We start from the raw sequence: 22,961 nt of genomic DNA on the forward strand, positions 1-22,961 counted from the left end.
AAGTGAACACACAGAGCACTTCGTTCTTGTGTGTTGTCTATCTGTTGCACTTCAGTTAATAAGGAATACACACAAACTCATCTAGTTTTCAGTTATTATGTCGGGCTTATAAGCCCGCTTGTGTGATGTGCAGGCCCAGGCAGTTTCTGGTGAATCCATGCAGGGTGTTGTGCAGGGTGTAATCTGCACTACAAGTGCTGCTTTGATTGCTTTCAGTTCAGCTTTTCTAGGTGTAGGATGACCTGGAATGGTACTCACTTATATGGGGTTTAGTTTTATGTAGTGTCATACTACTGTTACACTGCTATTGCCATGCCATATGTGCCTTATGTTTGCTTGCATCTTCATGATTAGCAACCTCCTCTGTGTGTTTTGCAGTTGCATATAGTCTCCTGGCCTAATTGTTTGCCCCCATATTCCACAGTATGGGCCTGTTGTGTTTCAAGTTCAGGTACTCCCGAGGTTGTGTTTCTGAAGGGAGGGCTAGTCGTCTGCATCTCATATGCTAGCTGGCATAGTATCTTGGGACGAGGTTCTGAGCTCTTGAGACAAAGAATTTGTGCTGCAGGCTGCAACTCTGCTCTGTCTAGGTGCTTGTTCGTTAGCTCTTTCTCATAGAGGTCTTCAAGCATGGTAAAGTTGGAAAGACCTGTTATTACTACCCGATGCCTGTATTCGATGAGTTGTCTTTTTTTGTGTGCTGCTGGTAATTCATACCGTACCATACCTTGGACACAAGCACAGCATCTGCGATTTTCTATAGTATCCACTCGTCCACCCCCATTATTTCGAGATTATTCTTTTCACCAGGTGTGGAAGTTGCGTCCAGGCATTGCATAATTGTTTCACCCACATGCTGGCTCTGCCGTCATGGGCTTACACTAGCTGAGGATTTGTGGATGTTGACTTGCGGGCATATTTGTCCAGCTATGTGGATCACAATGTGCAATCTGTGGTAGTTCTTGATTCTAGTCTTTCTTTTTTTCCGACGTCGATATGAGCTGACTTATCAGAAAGCAAGAGGCTAGACTGGCCAAGAAAGTCTGCAGTGTTGTCGAGGGCTCGTTGCATCATTCTTGATTTCTGTATAAGATAGCTTTCCCATAGACCATAGGCTGTAGTGTTTCTTGTAGTATGCCAGTGTTGTTCGTGTGTGTGGGCCAAATGTACCTCCAACTCTCACCTGGAACTTTCTGTCTTTCAGAAAGTTCCTGCTTAAGTGCTCTACCAGAAATGTTTTTGCTCATAGTTCCTCTTATTAGAGTACCATGAGGTACTGCTGTTAAAAGCCTCTTCACTCTCTTCATTCTTTCATAAGCGGTATTACACAATGTCCTGCAATAAAGTTTCTGCTGCTTATGGCCCACTCATATCTGCCAGAAGGGACAACTCTTGAAAAAGGTTTTCTTTGTGCTATGTGTGCGCCGTAGTATGAGCATTCATGCCTTGACATTTATACATCTGTAGAACTAGCTTCCTCACCGAGTACTTGCTATACCTGATCATGCTTATTTGTGCAGTGCTGTTGAACAATATATATTGATGCAATGAATATTTACACACTCGAATTATCACGAAAGATGGTTGTTTTACAATTCTGCCCTTTGCTTTCTGTTGGTGTTAGATTTTGCATAAGCATGCCCCCCTATGCAATAGTATTTTGAAGTGTAAGGGTTGAATAAAAGGTGATGAACTAAATCTAAGTGCAAGAGCTTTTTTTTTCACCTATGACTCCCATGGCTGGCGAATCAACCCCTTCCCTTGTGTTAGCAACAGAACGCTATAGCCACAGTGGCAGGTGAACAAATTGAAGAAGAATATTTCTGTCTATAATTTTTTTTCTTGCCTGTATGTAAGCAAAGTTTGGAATAAGTTTGTCATTGCAAAAAAGCCCAGTTTGTGGTCTTTTATTGGATAAACCACATATTGTGTATAGTTGAAATGCAGAAATTTGTTCTAAAATCCTCGGGTGATATATGTTCTTGCCAGTAGCATGGTATTTCATTACTTACAAAGATATATCGGTTTACACACTAATACATGTGGCCACAAACTTATTAGAAACTTACTAGAAACATGTAAGGCATGAATGTTTCTGCACACTTGATCAGCTGTGAATGTGCAAGAACTGTTTGTACTGGCTGACTTCACTGCACAGTTTAGATTTACTTTTCTTCAGCGTTTCGTTTTATACTGATTTATCCCCACAAGAACCGGCCGTTTGCCTGCTTTTCGCATCGTTGCACGAGTTCTACATGATTGTGCAGGAGGGTACGTTGTCACTCTGCCACTATAGCAAGCAATATACTTAATCTACTAACTGTACAGTTAATTACCTTGCAGAGCAAGTGTTCATACAGATGCAGTAAGGATACAAAGTCCGCAACATAGTCGATGTATATTGGTTTCTGTGCAAGAAAAAAAAACATTATTCAGAGAAGAGGTGCAACTTAACGTGCATGTAATGTTTTATTCAAGCCACGGATTTAATGCTATCGTAGCAAATTCATTACGATAGCCTACACATTCGCTCTGTCAAATTTAATAAGAGGCAAGATAAGCTTTCAAGATGCATCGGGAAATTCATGCTTGAAAACCGACAAGAAAATGCAACTGAATGGTACCGCGCTCAGCGCAACGTTGAAACTTCGGGTATTTTGCTGTCTTGTCATTTGCCCTTGCCGAGGTTGAAATAATTCAAGCTGCTCCGCAAGCACGATTTTTGCATGCTACTCAACAAAAGCAAATTGTGACGACCTCGTCGTCTGCTGGGGATCGAACACCTCCTAGCACTGACAACTCGCAAAGGCGTACGAAGCAAACGTGAAAATGCACTTCACTTGCTGTGTAGCGTGTCAACAAACGCATAGAAATCGGAGAATGCAATCTGCGGTACAAGTTTTTTATTCTCCCTTCGCGTACGTACCGAATTCGGCGATCCACGTCTCCGCGCATTGCACTTGTCTTGCGAGACGCCATTTTCCAATACAAACCGGCGAAATAACTCCGTTGACAGCTCTCCGCGCAATTTCGACGGAAAATCGCAGCGATCGGTGCGACGGTGCGACTGTGCGACCAACGGGTTGGTCGCAGCCGAAAATCGGGGGGTCGGCACTGCGACTGCGATTTTCATCGCAAACGACGGAAATCGCACTTCCGGTGCGACGAAAATCGCATCATGTGAAACAGGCTTAACGCATGCGCAGCGATCACGGAGCCCTCGGGGGCGATGTTCAGGTAGTTGGGCATGGTCTGGCCAATGCATAGAGTTTCCTACAAGAATTAGTAGGAAACTCTATGGGCCAATGGAGGCATTGGTCTGGCATGGTTGCGTCACCGCACTCGCATTTCGCTGTGGTGTGTTTGCGGCTGTTCTGAATGTGCTGCCGCTGCCCTTTGACATGTAAGTTTTGCAGTGTTTTGCTGTCAAGAAAACGACATGCTCTGATTAGTTTGGTTGTGCGATCTCTTTGTGTGGTTTTAATATGGAAATCGATAGTGTTTTCATTTGGCATGGGACCAAGGCGGCCACGTTATTCGTGAAGCCAGGCATAGTTGCGTTATCGCACTAGCATGGCGTTGTGGTCTGTTTGCGACTGTCCTGAATGTGCTGCCACTGCCCTTTGTCATGTAAGTGTTGCAGTGTTTTGCTGTCAAGAAAACGGTATTCTGTAATTAGTTGCGGTTGTGCGATCTGTTTGAGCCGGGCATATTAGCGTTATCGCACTCGCATTGCGCTGTGGTATGTTTGCGGCTGTTCTGAATGTGCTGCCGCTGCTCTTATTCATGTGAGTGTTGCAGTTTTTTACCGTCAAGAAAACGACATTCTGTGATTCTGACATTCTGTGACATTCTGTGATTATTCTGTGGTTTTCATTTGGAAATCAGTAGTGTTTTCAATTGGAGGGCGCCGAGTGGAGGGCACTAATCAGCTCTTCAAGTTCATTGTCATGTTATGTGAGGAGCCTGTTCAATAACGCTGTAATTAAGGAGTTAAGGGCAGTATAAGGACGAAAGTTAGAGGGACGAAATCGTGCTTGTGTGTCCCTAGCGTCGGAATCGGCCGCTATGCGTGATCCTAACAAGAAAGTCGCATTTTGCAGAATGCGAAGAAAGGCGGCAAAATTGCTGTGTCTGCGCACCTTGCCGATCTCCGCAATAGAGCAGTCATCGTGGTATTTTAGTCTCCCGTTACCCGCCGTGGTTGCTCAGTGGCTATGGTGTTAGGCTGCTGGGCACGAGGTCGCGGGATCGAATCCCGGCCACGGCGGCCGCATTTCGATGGGGGCAAAATGCGAAAACACCCGTGTACTTAGATTTAGGTGCACGTTAAAGAACCCCAGGTGGTCGAAATTTTCGGAGTCCCCCACTACGGCGTGCCTCATAATCAGAAAGTGGTTTTGGCACGTGAAACCCCATAATTTTTTTAATTTTTAGTCTCCCGTTTAGCAAGAGCGTTGCAGACAAGAGAACTTGCACAAACGGTCTTTTTTTTTAATTATTCAGTACTAGTACGGTATCCCAAGAGGTAAGGTCAAGTGCCCGCCCTATTCCCTCGCGCTTCAGCGCACTGACAGAATTTTGCGTGCACCATATATACCGTGCTTTTATCGTTTGCGCTTCAGGTTCTCGATTGTGTTTTCGCTCCCTTTACCCACGTGATGGGTATTTCATGGTCTTACGGGGAACTTGTGTCCAATATATGAAACGGCCAAATTCAATTTTATTTGAAGCCTCAAATTGTAGTAATATATTGAGCCCCTTGTAGCTTTGTGCTTGTTATCAATTTTTCTACTTGGCAAATGGATACAGCATGTAGGCTGCATAACTCGCTTGTGGATACGGCGTACATGAGTCGGGTATGCCCTTGGTATAAAATGACTTGTATGCTCCAGGTAGTACGATTGTTTGCAGTTTGGGACATGTGTCGGACTGTACGCTGTGCGCCCTTCGCGCTTTACTTAGTCAGCCGCCTGCCGAGTTCGTGCGGGTGCCATTTGTGCGCATGGAGTTTGCTAAGAGCTCACGCGTTTTTTTTTTCGATTTGTCAATTCTGTTCACGCGCTTCGCACAACAGCGAATGCCGCAGTTCTTTGTCCTTGTGCAAAACATTTTCCTAGCGTACGTCTGTGCATTATTTGATAGCGGTTTCACACGGGCCCTTTTGACCGCGATCCAGTCCGTTACAAATCGAATTTCTCGGTCGTGATTGGCTCCTTTGCGCAAGCTGCGCGGGTGAGGGAATCGCATCGATAATTTCGATCCGTATCGGGCTTGATCGCGATCAAGAGTGGTTGCGTGACACCGGCATTACACATGGCTCCCACATAGGGAACACTTTTAAGTTCAGTGCTACTGAATAAAGAGCAAATGCATATATATGCCAGTGGTGGTATGTGGGCAAGTCTTTCTGGTGAAGCCAATGCTTGTGCATTCAAAACATTTCAGCTACCAGCGTAGTGCATAAATGTGTCTACTTCGACAAAATGGAGCACCACTGCAGATATCTAGGCTTACCTGTCCAAGGCAGCAAGTGTGGCTACATTGAAACCACTACCAGCATGTGCGGCTGTTCTATTTCCAGCGGGACTGCAGAATATTCAGTAGTGTGCTCTCAAGCTGTTCATCGATGAAGCTCTGCCTGGACTGTGTGCCAAATATTTTTGGATGTGAAAGTGTGGGCGAACTAGCTAAGAATTGGCTCTGGACTACATGTGTTAAACCTTTTTCTCATTCAGAGTGCTTTTTTATTTATTTCATTTTATTTTTTATTTTAGGAGACTGGAGATGTGCGAAAGTGTGACATGTCAGTGGGCTAATTAATGTATTTGCTGGTTTGCAAATTATTCTTTGCAACTTTGTTTTTGCCAGAGTGGTACAAATTTGTCTCTTGTACGGGGATTTTTAGATAAACCAATTACTATTTATTATGATCATTGCTTCCTTTGTTACACAAATGCAGCTTCCAGTGCATTCCAGTTTATTTCCATGTCTATGTAAGTTTCTAATATGAGGTTTGCATATTCATTTCTCACGTTCTGGAGTGGCAAGATGCTGCATTACTCAGTCTCATCGTTCACCGTACTACAGTAGTGCTTACATGTTACACTGACTCCCCCGTTTAAGTATTATGTACTAGTTTCACTTTATTGTTTTTTTGTTGTATAGTTCTTTTTCTAGCCATTACCTTCTGTGATATATCCTAAAGGCAATATTTCCAATTTTGCATTGTTCCCATTGTTTGATTTCTGTCAAAGGATTGTTTTATGATGGTATGCGGTGGTATTTCTTATTGTGCTCTTTTCAAGCTTCTAGCTGATTGGTAACATTGCTTGGAGGCAGTTACCATCCGATTCAAGCTCTTGCATTTTTCAGTCTACTTCTTCCATTCGCTCCGATGTCACTTCTGGATAACTCTAGTACATCTAATAGCACGTGCTCTTAACTATGATAAACGAGAAACTTTAGTACACTCCATGTTTTTCTGTTCATTTTTGTATGTGTACTTGGAATTTTGTTTGTGTTCTAGTGAATGCTCACTTTCGAGTTCATTACAAATCCTTTCTGCGATTTTTGTCATTGTTGATGTACTTTTACTTCTATTTGCATTTCTCACACATTTTGCTTGAACCTTGCATAAGCATTACATTTTAATAAAGTGTTTTTGCTTGGTCACAATGTTCTCATTTCATGCACTCTTGGCATGAATGCCTTGGTCAGGCCGCCTGCCAAGACGTGACCATTTGTTCTTTGCAGGATGTCATTCCCATTTTGGTTGTAAGCATCGTAGCTTACTAAAGGCGGTATTAAGGATTCATTATTCCTAACAGGTTCATTTTCATGTGACTTGATAGAGGATGCGCCGGCCATGCGGGCAACAGTGCTTGGCACTGCGCCATGGCTCCTACAGTCATCACCGACGTTTCTACTCATCCAGGGCGCGATTGGAGATCGTTGTTGGAAACGCCCGTTCAGTTCCACCTCACGCGATTGGCCTAGGCCGTGCCGACGGGTGCGGCTGACGACGTCGGCGCGGCATAGGCCAGTCGCGTGAGGCGAAACTGAACGCGCGTTTTGAACAACGATGTCCGATCGCGCCCCCGGCACCCGCGAAAATTCGCTTCAGATTATCGTAAATCTTTCAAGACCACTTCTAGACCAGCTTTCTGATAACGTCCTAAAAACGTTTAGAAATTGGTTAGGAATAGTTTTGGCAAAGGGATTATTTGTGTCTTTCCCAATCCTTTTTCTAGACCAGCTTTTCGAATACGTTTTGCAGATCTGTTCTAGATCGTCTCAAGAGAGTAATTAAGCCGTACATTAGCAGACGTATACGACGTTTTCCCAACGAAGTTCTCTCATTCGTGTCTTCTTTAACCCGTTTTTATCGTCTTGGATAAACGCTACGAAAACGTTACGTATCTCTTTTGTGCTACCTGGGACAGTGGGTGCGCGCCATCGCATAAGGAATACCATACCATCTATGTACTCGTCTTGGCAAGCACCGTTCAGTCTGTCAGAATAATCCATTTTCTGCTAAAACAGCACGTAAAAAGCTGTTTTGGCTTTATTATTACGCAAAAACATGTTTTGTTTAACTATGAGAACTTGTTATTGCGTTTATGATTATATGTTACGTAAAAAATATCAGCGGGCCCGCTAAAGTTGGAAGATAGACAAGCTTCCCGCTCGCTTTGAAACAGTTTGTCTTCTATTCTTGCTTTTCTTCGCTTGGTTATGCATTGTAGGTGAGTTAGAATGTAATATGCGTGAATGGAAACATTTCAGGAAGACTTCAATTTGAGAACGCGTTATTTGTGTAGCCATATCCACGTTTTAGACGAAGCCTCTTACAACACCAGCCAACACGAGCCTCGCAGACACATATACCGTCATTCCCATGGCGGCACGGTGCCCCCTTAAGAAACTCTCATAGACGGTGGCGCCAGATTTCCCTCTAAGTGTTATGGTGAGAAACTCTATGGTGCCGGCGCCTTCGCATGGGCGGCCATTATAGGCATAGCAGCCGGAGGCTTCGCAGCCTCCGATTGGTTGACGCCTGCGACGCTTCGCAGCCTCTTATTGGTGCACGCCGGCGCAGCTTCGCAGCGCATCGGCAAACTTCTAGCATCGGCAGTAGACATAATTGCTGCGCGTCGTGACGCTTCGCCGTGTTCCCGACCGACGCTTTTGACGCTTCGGCGCGTGCCGAAGCTTTCCGACGCGTGCCAGTGGTTGGGACATAAGGTGCTCTGCCTTCTAGGTTTTCAATCTATGCGTCCCGGGCTCTACTATGGTCACTGCTGCTCCCACAGAAACATATGTGATGCTATTTACAAGGTACATAGCCGTAAGGCGCGAGAAAGCTATGATCCGGCATGAGTAACTTAGCACGAGCGCAGTAGGTGCGAGACAGCGGTCCAGCGGTCGCAAAATCGTTAGTCTGCTGCTTCACCATTTTTCCGCACCGGAAGCCAGCGTCGGAGCGTAAACTCAACCCAACTCCACAATGCCGGAAAGCCCAGGGAAAACGCGTACAACACGCGCTAAGAAACATCCTCCGTAGTACCTAGGTAGAGTCATATATTCAAGGAGCAAAAATGCCCCCAGATTTTCTCTCTAGCGCCCGCTCTTACTCGCGCCTGCGCACAAACCACTGGCGATCCCTCAAATGAACGTCTTGTGTTGTGCGGTAGAGATCATGGTAGAGATGGGCAAAACGGATCACTTCAGTGAGCGGCTCAGAACGGCTCCGCTCACTGAAATGAGCCGGCTCATTTGAACGGCTCACCGGCTGACTTAAATCTGTAACGGTGATTGGGTCGCTCAGGAGCGCGCCGGGTCTTTTGAGCCACTCCTTTAAAGAACGAGTGAGCCGTGGTTCTTTCCTTTCCACTCCCTTCCTCCCCATAAGTGCGGCGCAGGGACCATAACTTTTTTTTCTTTTCCTTCCGCATGTTACAGGCTCACCCGTCTGGACAGGTTACAATACAGGTTACACTGTAACCTCTGTTATATAGTCTAGTTATTTGGCTTTTAAAAAAAACGATATGTGCATTAGTAGAATAACCGTGTTATAGGTATTTTTACTAATACCTTCGACATGTTACACCACCTCACGATGCCCGATCGGTGGCAGTCGTGAGACATCGCTCGAACAACAGCTGTCAATGAACGGCGCCATCCTTTGCCAATGATTTGCCAGAAGACACTTTATGAGCGAAATAGCGGCTCTTCGAACGGCTCACTGAACGAGAGAGAAGCGACTCTCCAAAAGAGCCGACTCTTTTGGAGAGCCGCTTCTCTCTCGTTCAGTGAGCTGTGCCGACACGTTCACTCAACCAGCTTTCTCGCACTGCTAATAGATGGCGCGCAATCGTCTTTACCGTTGTCATCGCTCCTTGTGGACCTTTTGGAGCACATCACTGACCAGGTGTGTTGGCATCCTCACGCGAAAATATTGCGATGTGTAGCGCGCATGCGGTGGCAGCGTTTGCTTTGTGTCTTTAAATATAACCTGTTAGTAACAAGCCGAAATGACGATTTTGTTTAACGTTTGCATAAGAAGGAGATGTTATGTGCAGTGCACGCACAACAGATATTTTCATGTTTCATAGTGTGAACTGAATTTGAGAATTTTTGATCACGGAAATTTTATTGCGCCAGATATTCCACGGGCTCAGCCCCACGTTCTGATTCAAATCAAGAAGCGCAGAAGCCCTGCCAGAGAGCAAAACACCGACCACTGCAGGGCTCTAAATGGGCCGCTTGCTCCCAACGACTGACAGACGGCAAACATACTTCCCGCTGAGAACGGGCCGACAGTGGACTGCAGAAACGCCGCTAGCGAACCAGCGGCCACCCCTGCTGGCGTGAAGCCTGCCAAGTTGAGGCCACGTCTGAGGGCCCACATTAGTGCCCACATAAGGCCTGCGTGTAATGAGAGAAATGGCATGCCATGAACGTCACCATTTTCAAATTTGTTTGAAGGTAGCAAATAGGATGGGCCACTCATAATATATTCAATCAATCTCGAGTGCTGGATAATCCTTCCATAAACCTTGCGAGATATGTTTTATGCAAATAGATGGTTTAAATGGAGAGAGAATTGGGAATAAAAGGCACAATATTTTCTGCAATTGAGGTCGTTCGTGCATTACTTAAGAATCATAGGCTCCATTGAATCAGTGATTTCGATGCTTGAGATTTGCCTGGTACCATCACGCGCTTATGTCAAAGGGGCCACTTTGGGAAAGTGTGATGCTTCTGCAAATAAGTTACCTTTATACAAGCGTGTAGGCATATAAGACTTCTAGTGATTGCGTCGACAGAGCAGTAGGGATAAAGGTAGCTTTTTGTTTCTTCCTATATTTAATCACATAATGAAACTACAGTGCATTTGATTAACAATACATAAAGAGTTTCGAAATGTCGTTTCGCACAGGTGCTGATATATATATATATATATATATATATATATATATATATATATATATATATATATATATATATAATGTGTGCAGAAGCTATGCATCACTATGTTAAGACATATTACACGCACACCACTTATTCCATCAACTACTATGCGATGCCCAATACAAGGCTTTCTGACACCTGATTTGTACAAAAAAAAAACATTAATTCAACCGCTTGCTAAACCAAAACCCGCAAACAAATGTAATTGGAAAAAAAGGCTTCATGCATGGAGTCAGCCAACTTTAGACGCGCGGACACATTTTTTATAGAATATAACAAAATACAATGCTTCGAATAATTTTTATAATTAAGCCAAGTTGCCAGAATTGTAAGTAAAGAATGACAGTGAGTAATGACTTGTAGGCAATTGCATTTTTTGGCAGTGTTGTGATTCGCAGATTAACTTTTGTCCGCAACGTTGCTCACTGTATTTTAAAGGCTTTTTTCGCTAACCGATTACATGTAAGCAGTCACTTTATTCAGTAGACAAGCTGTAAGTGCTGAAGCAGCTTTGAGCACTGGAATTTGGAAGGAACTACAATAAGATGCCCATGGTGGCCACACGCAGCTGCCTCAAGGATGTGTATGTTCAAACACGTGAATCCCGGACATCTTACACTTATGTCCACTGCAGGACAAAGGCCTCTCACAGTGATCTAGAATTACCCATGCCTTGCACTAGCTGATTCCAACTTGCATCTGCAAATTTCCTAATTTCGTCACCCTATATAATTTTCCGCCATCCTCAACTCCGTTCCCTTTTCTCTCATTCTCCAGCTCTGATGGTCCACCGGTTACTTCCCCTATGCATTACATGGCGTGCCCAACTCCACATCTCAATATCTGTTTCCTATCTCACTGCTCCGGCACATGTGAGCTGCCAAATCTAACCGGCACTTTTCGACTCCGTAGCAATAATTTCTTCAGACGTTGATGTCAGGAAATTATGTATGGACGATTTTTTTGGCTTTTCATTTGCCTAACAAGGAGTACCTTGTCCGAGCACCAGCCAAACTGAAGCGCTGCGCCGCATAGAAAGCCCAGATGCGAGCATTGGGGTATTGTGTTAGCACAGAGTTCCTTAGTTCAACATCGTGCTTAGTTCAACGCAGTGTTCCTTAGTACAACATCGTCCTTTCCTTCAGCGTGCACACCCAGCGAGTTGTCGTGTTAGTAGAGATCTCGTCACAAGAAAATGAAGATAGTTGACCAAGGGAAATTTAGAAAATCAATTGTCATTATGATATATAACACGTGAACGGCTGCGTAGAGCGCAATGGAAGAGCCAGGCCTTCTTGTTCTAATTATTGCATTTCTACAATGTTAATAACATTTGGAAGAAAAGTTATGTAGAAATAATTGATTACTCTTCATTAATTCGACAATTACTTTCGTGGGGCAATAAGAGTGCACTAATGAATGAAGCAATTCTAATCGGAATCTGCTGCACTAAATGTAATTTGCTACATCTCAGTGACTCCCACTTTTGGTGTCACTGGGCTGGCACTGACAAAATATAGCCGGCCATGTTTGGACACACTTCAGGATCACATGTCTGGCCACAAAACACGATTCTGTTATGCGTTTATAAGTGCGGAACTAGTGCCATGATTCTTATTTTTACTGTGTACTGCAGTTAAGAAACCATTACACTTATCCTGGAGTGCTCAAATTCCCGACTTATAGCGCTTGTGCTGTTCTACAAATGTTAAAAGAAATGACCGTTTTTGATATCCCTTAAAAAGACCTCTGCTTATTGTAGAATGATTGTCGACATGAAATGATAGCTTCGTGTTAGATGTGCTGAAATATGATGCTGGGAGAGTTTCTTGATGGATCAATTGTCAAATTTACCAAAAATGTGAGTGCTGTGACGTATGTACGTGCCAAGTGAACTTGGATGTTAGCCGTCACCATGACCGAGCCACGAGATTGTAGAAATGCTGTTTTTTTTCTGTTTATAAAGCGCTACCCGTACTGCAAATTTGTGCTGATGTAGCGATAGCCATTTATGCTGAACAGATGTTATGAGCCGCCACCACCAATTAAGGATTACTTTCGTGCTCTTTTCTTTGTTTCTGAGCCACGTAATATTTTAGCTGCTTGTTTGAATTCTGTGCAACCGAAGAATGTTTCAACACTGACTTTGGAGACAGAAATGTTTATAAAAATCCAAACTGTTATTTTTCAGCATGGATATACATACATATCCCACACATGCATGTGGCGCAACTATGTCGTTAGAGTTCCAGCAGCCATTGCGCGCGCATCTATGCAAATTTTTTGCAAGTGCACATATTGAGTGGCATGTCTGAGCTGAAGGTGATCATGCAGTGAAAAGCAAGTGACCTTGGCCGCCCTTCCCTGCGGCTTCCCCCTTTCCCCCCCTTTCCATCAGCTCGTACCGACCACCCAACCTCCCATGGGTGAATGATCCCCTCCCCACCTCGGTGTCGTCCCCAGTGGCGTAGCTAGGTCGCCTGGCACCCGGGGCCCATAGGTCTTCTGTCACCCCCCCCCCCCCAGGTGTAGTCGAAGAAGGCGAGGATATCAACAATTTCCGGGTGTCTTCAGACGTATACGCACCCCTTACGGAGGGTATGAGCCACTGCATATTTTGCTTGCTTACGCAGGTATGAGCCATTGATGTTGACAGTTTTGTTGGCATTGACATTGATGTTGGCAACACTCGAACGGCACCAACTTGGTCCATGAGTAGCTGGATACTATCCTTTCAGCGTTGGTAAATTTAAGTGGATACAAAACTCTCGATCGCACGCTTCGATTCTCGGATAGGCGCGGCAGCTTGGTCTGCATGTTTTGCATATGTGCACGCCTTGAAAAATCGTTGTTTTGGTTAGAGCGTGGATATTCGCAGCTATAGTGACTTATGTTATAAGTACCCGCCGTGGTTGCTCAGTGGCTATGGTGTTGGGCTGCTGAGCACGAGGTCGCGGGATCGAATCCCGGCCACGGCGGCCGCATTTCGATGGGGGCGAAATGCGAAAACACCCGTGTGCTTAGATTTAGGTGCACGTTAAAGAACCCCAGGTGGCCAAAATTTCCGGAGTCCTCCACTACGGCGTGCCTCATAATCAGAAAGTGGTTTTGGCACGTAAAACCCCAAATATTATTATTATTATTATTATTATTATTATTATTATTATGTTATAAGCAGTCTGCACTGTATACCCATGCAACACGGTTTTAGAAAAAGTTTGTCAGCTATAACACATTTAGCAGACATAACACATGACTGCGCATCATATATTTAAGTCCAGATTCCAAGCTGATGCCATTTTAAAGATTTTTATAAAGCTTATGATTGTGTCATGCACTGTACACTAATCGAGAAAAAGGTCCATCGGGATTGACCACAATACAGTAGAATGGATAGCAGCCTATATGTCAAACCAGACTCGATATGTGACCATAAGTAATTATAGTTCTAACCAACTCTAAACTTATTTAGGGCTGCTACAAAGGTGCGTATAGGGACCATTATTGTTTCTTATATTCGTTAATGATATTGCTGGTTGCACAGGAAATGAGGTAAAAATGTGGCTCTTCGCCAGATTTAAAATTGCGTGCGAGGAATCGATGCCCAGTTTAGATTAAATACTACGCTAAACAATATAGCCCACTGGTGCGACATGTAGTGAATGGAAATTAATCTTAAGAAAATTAAGTATATTTAAAAATGTTGGGTCTGTGCAAAGGCTCACAGTATCGTTAAATAATTGTGAAACTATATATAGAATGTATGTTGTACAGTTACCTATGCCTTTAATTAATTTGGTTCTAATAATACTTCTCTCCATTTAAAACGATGCATTCTTTATGAACCCTCGAAGACTTGCCTGACCGTGGTAATTCCCTCTCGGGAGCCGTTGGCATGATCAGAATAAAAGTCGAATTTAAGAGATATCATTATATTCTCGCAACTGTAGCAAGCTGAATTTTGCTTAAGGACCCCAAATCTTTTACACAAATACAAAAATTTGTTGAAAATCTCAACTAGGTTAAAAAGCCTGAAGTTTGCAAATCCATAACTTTAACCAAAACTAGATATCAATTTTGTAAATGCATCTGTTTGAGTATCTCAGGCGAAGAAATTTGATTTATATCAATTTATGAAAATTTGTTACAATGTTAACAAGGCTTTCGCAATGTCCTACGCAGTAAATAGTGGTATATATGACACGTAAATTTTGTCAGCGGTAATTGCGTTAAGGGGAGGCGCGGGTCTTGATATGTCAAAAAATCGCAAAAAAGTCGATTTTCGGAAAAGTGCGTTTTCGCTACGTGTCTACATTCAAGAATCCCTCCGCGAAATCTAGAACCTAAATTTAATCGGAAAATAATAAAAAAAAATACACTTATACGGGCCAGGGTGGCCGCGGAATTAGCAAAAAATCGCCAAAAATGTTCGAACTTCGCGCCGTCGTCATTTGCGAACGCGTTGGCCGGCGGGCGCCATTTTGAGCTTGTTTGGAAGCTGCTTTCTCAGTGCGTATTTTGCGCCGGTTCAATATGGCGTAGATGAGGAGGAACCGCCGCTATGGGGAACCAGCGCTTGAGTTTTCACGGCGCCTGCAGCGCCGCCCTGGCGGACAGAACGTGCACAATGCAGCCTCCCCCTCGGACGAAAATTGCGTTGCGTGCCCTGAAAGTCGAAGGAAAACAAAAGGGCGCCGACGATACTGTTGCGTATACAAGTGCCACAACTTAGTCGGGATGAGGGAGGATGTATCCTTCTGCGTCTTTCCATCCAAACCCTACGAACAAGAACGGAGGCGGCGTTGGATCCAAGCAGTCAGGCGAGCGGAGTAAACTCCCGTCTTGTCGCCCTGTCAAGCGGTGTCGGGCTGGTTTCTAAATCAAATTTCGCGTGTATCCTTGGTTTATTCGATAGTGAAGACGGTCAGCCATGGCAGATAGTACCAAACCGCAGAATCTGCAGTCGGTATTTCGTCGGAAACAAAATGAGCAATAGCATGCACCATCCGGCATATGTACCATTTTTCCTTCGCAATGCCACCGCCAAGCCCCTTCCAACGCCACCGCACCAAGTGAACGATACGAAAGGTAAAAATTATCCATTCATTGCGAAGAATTATGTGGGAGGGAAGCTGCCTTGTAATACGAGTTGTATGCGCATAGTGCCGGCGCACGCGCGACTAAGCCACCTATGTGTTTATAAAAATGCGCATGCGGATGAGGAATCGGCGCTGAGATGCATCCGGCAAATTTATGTAATTTGTGCTAGATGTAGCCAGGATTGTTACGGATCAAGCAGCGGAGCACTCAAACATTTGCTTGCGCGAGTCAGCTGATGCGATAAAGCTTTCTTCTCCATTGACTGCTGTGGCGAAGTAACATCAGAATTTTTTATGTCTAGCCACAGAAATATGGAATATCTTCAGGCCAACTAATACTTACGAAACCATAGCGCAGCACGACCGCGGCCGTACCAGGCCCCGCACACTCTCAAGTTCAACAAATGGCCACAGAGGGCGAAAAATCAATCGAGGCGCGTTTCAGCGTAAGCGCGCAAGTGGAGCTACTGTAATTTGGTCGAATACCTTAATTTGTGCTTTCTCTGCTAGGGGCGCTGAACATGCTGAATTTTTTAATTTACACAAACCATTGACATGAACAATCGAGGTGTCTAAGGATGCTTTTTTACCTCAGGCAAATAGGCAGTTGGTTTTCTTTTAATTTGATTGTTGAAGCTGCTTTTTAGTCATAGCGTCAAGGTTTTTGTGCTCGATTAACCACCGACAGCCGACAGCCTATTGGTATCGATGTGTTTCCTGGCCGTTGGCGTTCGAATACTACGGCGGTAAAACATTTTCGAAAGCATGCTGGTTTCGTCTGCGAGTCATTACATAGACTTGCTGTAAGAAGGTGTACTTTTGGCAAAGAATAGTGCCTCATTTTGTTTAGGCGTTGATTATCATAATGAATGCGGCGGAGCTTGAGGGAGTATGCTTGAAGGTACGTTTTTATGCCGTTGATCTCCATAACACCGTAAGTACGCAAACCGATGTCGCAGAACACCCGATGCATCATTGTGTGTTCTCCGTCATCGCTTGTTTGCTGTATGCCTACTAATTCTTCATTTCTTCAAGTGTTGTATCCTCCTTTTGTCCTTGTTCTCTTGTGCTTCACTTACAGTATGTCGTTCCGTCAGCTGTAATGCGCATTTGCAAAACCAATACGTTTGATAAGACGCAGTGGTTATCATAATTTCACTACACGTGTATTAAGCTGGCACATATGGTTCAGATACAGATACCTGTATGCAAACTTGCACGACGTTGATGCGAAGATTAGGATAATTATGACACCCGTAAGGAAGAGGCTGCTGACGGCCGTATAAGCTGTTGCGTTCTTTCCGCCAAACTACCCGGCCTGGTAGTGCTGTAAAGATGCTGTATAAAAGTGACACGCGGTGACAGGGAAATTATTATACTTAGCAGCCGACCGTACGTTTTGTAGCTTAGGTCTTCTTTCTTGTGCGTTTGTGCTACCCTTATTAATGAGCCATCTCTTGACTATGTAACCGCGTTTGTGAGGATGCGTAGACGTGTGCTTTTTGGTGTACTTGTAAAATGCAAATAAAATATTTTCAGGCTTACTCAATCTTTGGTGTCGTGTGCGTTTATTCCAGTCGAGGCCATCGTGCCATCTGGAAATCGCATTCTGTCAGTAGCCCTACACGAAATGCAACAGCTGGAGCGCGGCGGCACTACTCGGGATGCCCTTAAAAGTCAGTTCAGAGTGTGCCTTAACTCGATATTACTCAGCGCTACATGTATTCTGCTGCGCCTCGATCGTGCTCCCGCCAGTTTGGTTGCTGTGTGGCAAACGTAGCGCCTACATAAATATGTAGGCGCTACGTTTGCTACACAGCAACTAAACTGGCGGGAGCACAATCGAGGCGCAGCAGCCAGAAACCCAGTAAAGCCACAGAACACCCGGTAAAGCGTGTGCAAACCTGGTAAAGCGTGTGCAATACCCCGTTTCTGTTTCCTGTTGTACAGCGCCACTTGTGGTCACATACTTTAGTTCACGACGCCACCGCTACGCTTATTTCTGTAGCACTGTGGAAGGTACAGTTTCCCTTCTCTAAGTTTGTATAGGTGTTCTGTGGCCGTAACTACTAGATTTGCGAGGCAGGCAGCCACGCAAGCATGGCATCGATACACGACGCAACCGTTAAAGAAACACACGTGCTCGCCGCGACGCACTGTGAAAAACATATAAAGCTTAAAAAGCTTCTTTCGTCATTTCTTCACTTGATGGCGCTAGCTACTTTACAAAAACTGACCACTTGAATCGGCGCAAAAACGGAAACATACGAACTATAATACGGCTGCGTATGTGTGTGTGTCGTCTGGTTGTGTGGCTGGAATATGCCGCGTTTCGTCGCCAGGGCGACGTGCAACGCACTCTTTTCGACGCGCCGCTTATCCAGCGCTGGTTCCCCGGTCATTTCTGAAGGATGCGCCCGTGCCGCTGATTGGCCAAAGCACGCACGCCCCCCGCGCGCCTCACTCCTATTGGTCTGGCGCCGTTTGAGTGCCGATTCCCGCGTTCCCGACAGGCTGGTCGCTCTCGTGCGCGCTGCGTGCTTGTGCACAACGGTTGCATCGCGCCGCTGTGAACGTTCGGCCGCTCGCTTCTCGTCAACGTTCGATAAAGTGTCTTTTTCGCTGCCCGAATGGCTGGAGGAGACTGTCGTGTGAAGACTACTACGCGTCAAGCGTTCGGCAAGGCGCGAAGGCGGCCGTGGAATGCGCGACAGAAGACGGATAAGCCTGTCGTGTACCCGGAGTTGCCGGCTGCTGGTCTGCCTGAAGATTCTGCCGGATCGAGTGCCGAGCTGCAACCCAGTACGTCTAGCATCAACACTTCGTCCACCCACGCCTCGCGTGTTGGCGCAGACCGTGTAGATACCGTTTTCTTCACGACCGAAGAAAGAAGCAAGCGCGCAGCGATCGCCGATAAGGCGAAAACGCGCCTGGCGTCGCAGTCTCCAACGGAGCGAAGTTGCAGACACGAAAGAGGACGTCAGCGACAGCGGAACGGAACTTGCGATCGTGGATTTATCCGTGGTGCAAGACTTTTTTGGACTTATGCCGTGACCCGTGTGCGCCAAGAAAACGCTCATGCTTTCGAAGGACCCCGCCAAGGAGTACGGGCTCTGTGCCAAGCTTGTGCTGGAGTGCTTCACGTGTGGCATGTGCGAAAGGATCGTCGGAGGCTTCACATGTCCAACAAGGATCACACAAACAGAAATGCTTTGATAAACAAGCTTGCAAAGAGGCACAAGCCACCAACAGACTCTGCCTACAGTCCTGGGCTTTTATAGTATAGGTGTGACCTTTTGCTGAATGCACAATTGTGAGTGTGCAAGAGATAATTCTTTTTGAGTTCTGGGATTTTACGTTCCAAAACGGTGATATGATCCTGGACCAATTTTGACCCCTTCGGAAGCGCTACAACACAAGCACAGGAACTTTTTTGCATTTCAGCTCCATTGAAATATGGCGACCACCACTGGAATTTGATCCAAATTTTTTGTTGTAGCCATAAACTTTGTGGAAAGGAAATATTTTGTTGTGGCCATGAACTCTGCGCAACTTTATTTGCATAGGGATGCCATTTGTGTGCCTTCTGTACAACAAGGAACTAAAATAGGAATGTAAAGCTCGTGGTGCTAGCTTTCTGGCATTGCTTTCAATGACTATGCATGATTTTGCAACCAATATCTCAATGTTATTTTTGCAAAATGGCCATATATATGTCATGAACTTGTTGCTGAAAGACGGGGCTACATGGTGGTGCAATTTCTATTGCCATATTGTTAGTCCATTAAAAGTTATAGTGAACTGAAAGTTAAAACTCGTTTTTCTCAGCTTCATTTTTTTTGTACACCGTACACTGCCTTATGGGGGATCTTCATATGTTCTTTCTAAGTACCAACAAAATGTTTGGTATCAATATATTTGTGTCGAATGGATATAGCCGGTGATCCTATTTATTTAATTCTAAAGTTGCCGGCTAAATTGTAATTGCCACTAATTACAAATGAAAATTAGCAAAAGTATAGAAATTATGTTTACATCTGGTATTTTTGCATTATAATTGCACTGAGAACAATAAAAATAGCGTCACCGGCTAGAACTACTCTCTGGCGTTCTGGCCGTATACTTTTTTTTTTTTTTGACAAAGTTAAGTTTTTGAAAAGTCCCGTACGAACGTGATTGAATTTCTGTATTAAACACTTTGCATCATTTGTTCTAATGAAGATATACAAAATATAATTAGATATTTGCAATCAGCAGAAAAAGCTGAACAATACTGTTAAATATCATCCCGTTCACACTAAAATTAACAAAGTTGGTTTTAGGACCCACGTCTTCCCTTAATAGGTACATTTTTAGAATTGATTATTTTGTCGGAATTATAGTTTGAGAACTTGGAGCTTAGTATCCTTATACAAGCTTTGCTTGAGACAAAATGCAAAAAAAAAAACTTGTACCATGCATTGGGTGCACATTAAAGTCTACATTGAGATATTAAATACACCCTTTGGGGTGTATTTTGACCCCAAACAATAATTGTCATCTGTCTTGCCCGCATTTCCTTTCTTTAACGCTGTGAGCCCAGTACTTCCTAGTCACAAATGGCTCCCGCATTAACAGCTTGACACAGCATTCTCGACAGGCAAGAAGCGAGCACCGAGTTTTCAAGAGAGGAAACGCAAGCAAGGCAGATGATTGTTTGGGGACAAGCTAAGCCCCCAAAAGGTGTGAACAATTTTTTAGAGCGCAGGCGGTAAAAATTAATTAAATGGCTTGCCTCATGATAGTATAGTGGGCTTGGTGTGTAAAACCCAAGATATCAACGTAGCCTTCATCCTCGTGAGTGACATGGCTGCAACAACCACAACACTGTTTGCGCATCTGATTAGGTATTTTGATTTCGGCACAGCTTGCGAGTGGTCTAGCACACAAATATTGAAATTACATGAAATTGTTGTTGTCACATTTGTAAATGATAAACATAAAGATTGCATGACATTACACATCGAACCAGACAAAATTAACACAAGTGAACGGATCGCCCTAAGCTCTGTAACCTTTAAATATTCGCTTCACGAAAACTTCGATTCAGGACGATTTGCAGGTTTGTATATATCTGCACATATCTGAATATCGATATCCGTTGCTGTGTTGTATGTTTCGAATTAAGAATGTAATACCTTCCCGCCAAACCCAGCACACTTGAAACACCAACGCATCGCTTGGTCACAGCTATGCGAAGAACATTGGTAACGTTGGGTTAATTTATTGGTTATTCTTTTCTTACATTCACCATAGACAACTACATATCGGAAAGAATATAACAAAATACATCTTACCATACGCCACACCGAGCACGATGATTAGTTCAATGCAACTGAAAAAAAAAAAACAAAGTTTTATCATGACAGACAAGTAAAATATTTTGTACCTTTTCTCAAGGTCTTGTGGATTGCATGAATTTATTAGGTGAGACTATAAAAGGTCGGGTATTGACTGTCACTGTAGCACGATTGTCACCCTGACTGCCCAGCAGGATGCAAATAGGGCTTCAAAAGCCCTGCTCAAAAAATAAAATTCCTTTATTTTAAGGTTTCCTGTTTTTATCTTTGTCAAACAAATAGCAGCAATATGATGGATGGCTCTTGCTTCTGGTGAAATTTTATAGGTTTTCCAAGTTTCATACAGCCAGTTATATTGCTACGAACCAGCACCAGTGATGAGAAAGAGGCCAAGCGGTTCTCCGATTGACGGCAACAATTTTTGAGCTGATGCGAGGTGTCACTTTTTAGTCATTTACTTGTATTGGTTTGTCTATTTTATGCATATTACTAGTGTCTAGTATTCTAGGCACTGTAATATTGCCTCGTCTGCATCTTTCCACGTAACGTCTTGGCGGAATTAGTGTTTGTGCTCGTCACACAGCTAGTCGGTGAACCTTACCTGGATCCCACCTCCAGGTTGGTGGAGCTGTCTCTACCGATTACCACCTTGATAGAAATCATCTTGATGCCTGCACAAATACGTTAGCATCAACAACAGGTGGATCTTATGTTAGCAAATGCATTGTTCAAACTAAAGGTCGCCCACCTCAAGTCTACCTCAAAACATACAACGATTAACTCATTAATTGGGAAACTGAATAAAAAAGTAATAGCCTATAGGGGTATATAGTATATAGCGGCCCCAAACGCAAGCCGCAATGAGGTCGCATGTGCTCGCAGCGCCATCAACCTCTGATCTTTGCTGCGTTATCATTTTTTAAAACATGAAATCAAGCATATGAAGTTGAAACTATTCTTATTAAAAGCAGTTAGACGTTTAGCGTGTCCGGTATTCGTGTAAACGCAGGCGGAGCAGGTTGGAGCGTTGGGGCGGAGCCGTAAACAGGAGCGGTCTGCATGGTGCAGCCACCTGGTGGCGCAAAGCTCAAACAGACAAAAACAGCTAATATTGAAGTAACCAGGTGTATTTTACTCTGCTGCGGGTGTAAATTTTTGGCAGGAACACGATCACGCCAGTGCCGGAAATTTACACCAGCAGCTAAGTAGAATAGACTTGGTTACAGCAATATTAGCTGGTTTTGTCCATTTGAGCTTTGCACCACCAGGTGGATGCACCATGCAGGCCGCTCTACAGTCCCTTGATAATTTGAAAGTAGCGACACTCTTTGAACTCTGCCGCCGCCGCGCGACTTCCTCGCCTCCTCCTCGCCCCTTGCGCGTTCCCCCGCGGCAACCAGTTTTGCCCCCGTTTTTCTGCACGACGATTGGTCTCCCTACCGTTGCCCTTCGAAACGCGTCTTGAGTTTTGCTTGTGTTTTTATTTTTCTTTGACGCCATCTTCCTCCTGAGCACGGCTGGCTCGGCGCTTTAGCTCGGTGTAGCGAACATTGTACGCTGTGTTTCGTGCTCTATGTGCTAGCGCTATGCCGAGCTGTTGCGCATATAACTGCACGAAGAAGCCTGAATGATGGTTATGCCGTTTTTATGCTCAAAACTAATCGCTCAAAAGGCGACCGCTTGTTTCTCGCTTGTTTACTGCTTACAGGGGTGGGCATAGGAAGGATGCCGCCATGCATGCATTTCCGTTTGTTTCTTTTTTTTTTCAAGACTCGTGAAAACTAATTTCCCTAGGTTGGCGATAAGATGAAGATTACCGGAAGTTTTTCAGGCGCGCGCGGCCGAATGGGAGTAAACCGCTAGACCGGTTGCCCTGGCAACCGAAACTGCACTAAATTCTTTCCAGGCCGCCAGCATGATAATGGCTCCGCGGGCTTGTGACCTTTTCTGGTCGCCGCAAACAGCGGAGTTTCTACTCCCAAATGTTTCTTGCTCCGTGCCTCTATGGCATAGAGTTTCCTACAAGAATTGTAGAAAACTCTATGCT

At 44.5% G+C, this 22,961-nt stretch overlaps 1 protein-coding gene across 1 annotated transcript; it reads right to left on the bottom strand.

The window, feature by feature from the left end:
- Positions 1 to 9,676: 9,676 nt before the first annotated feature.
- On the bottom strand, positions 9,677 to 21,578 carry LOC142587245 (uncharacterized). The gene is made up of 3 exons (XM_075698111.1): positions 21,516 to 21,578; positions 20,912 to 20,949; positions 9,677 to 9,930 (listed from the first exon to the last, which is right to left on the bottom strand). The coding sequence occupies exons 1-3, from the start codon at positions 21,575 to 21,577 to the stop codon at positions 9,698 to 9,700; spliced, it is 333 nt and encodes a 110-aa protein (XP_075554226.1). The 5' UTR covers position 21,578; the 3' UTR covers positions 9,677 to 9,697.
- Between the last annotated feature and the right edge of the window lie 1,383 nt (positions 21,579 to 22,961).

This window comes from Dermacentor variabilis, chromosome 7, assembly GCF_050947875.1.
Source record: "Dermacentor variabilis isolate Ectoservices chromosome 7, ASM5094787v1, whole genome shotgun sequence".
NCBI lineage: Eukaryota > Metazoa > Arthropoda > Arachnida > Ixodida > Ixodidae > Dermacentor > Dermacentor variabilis.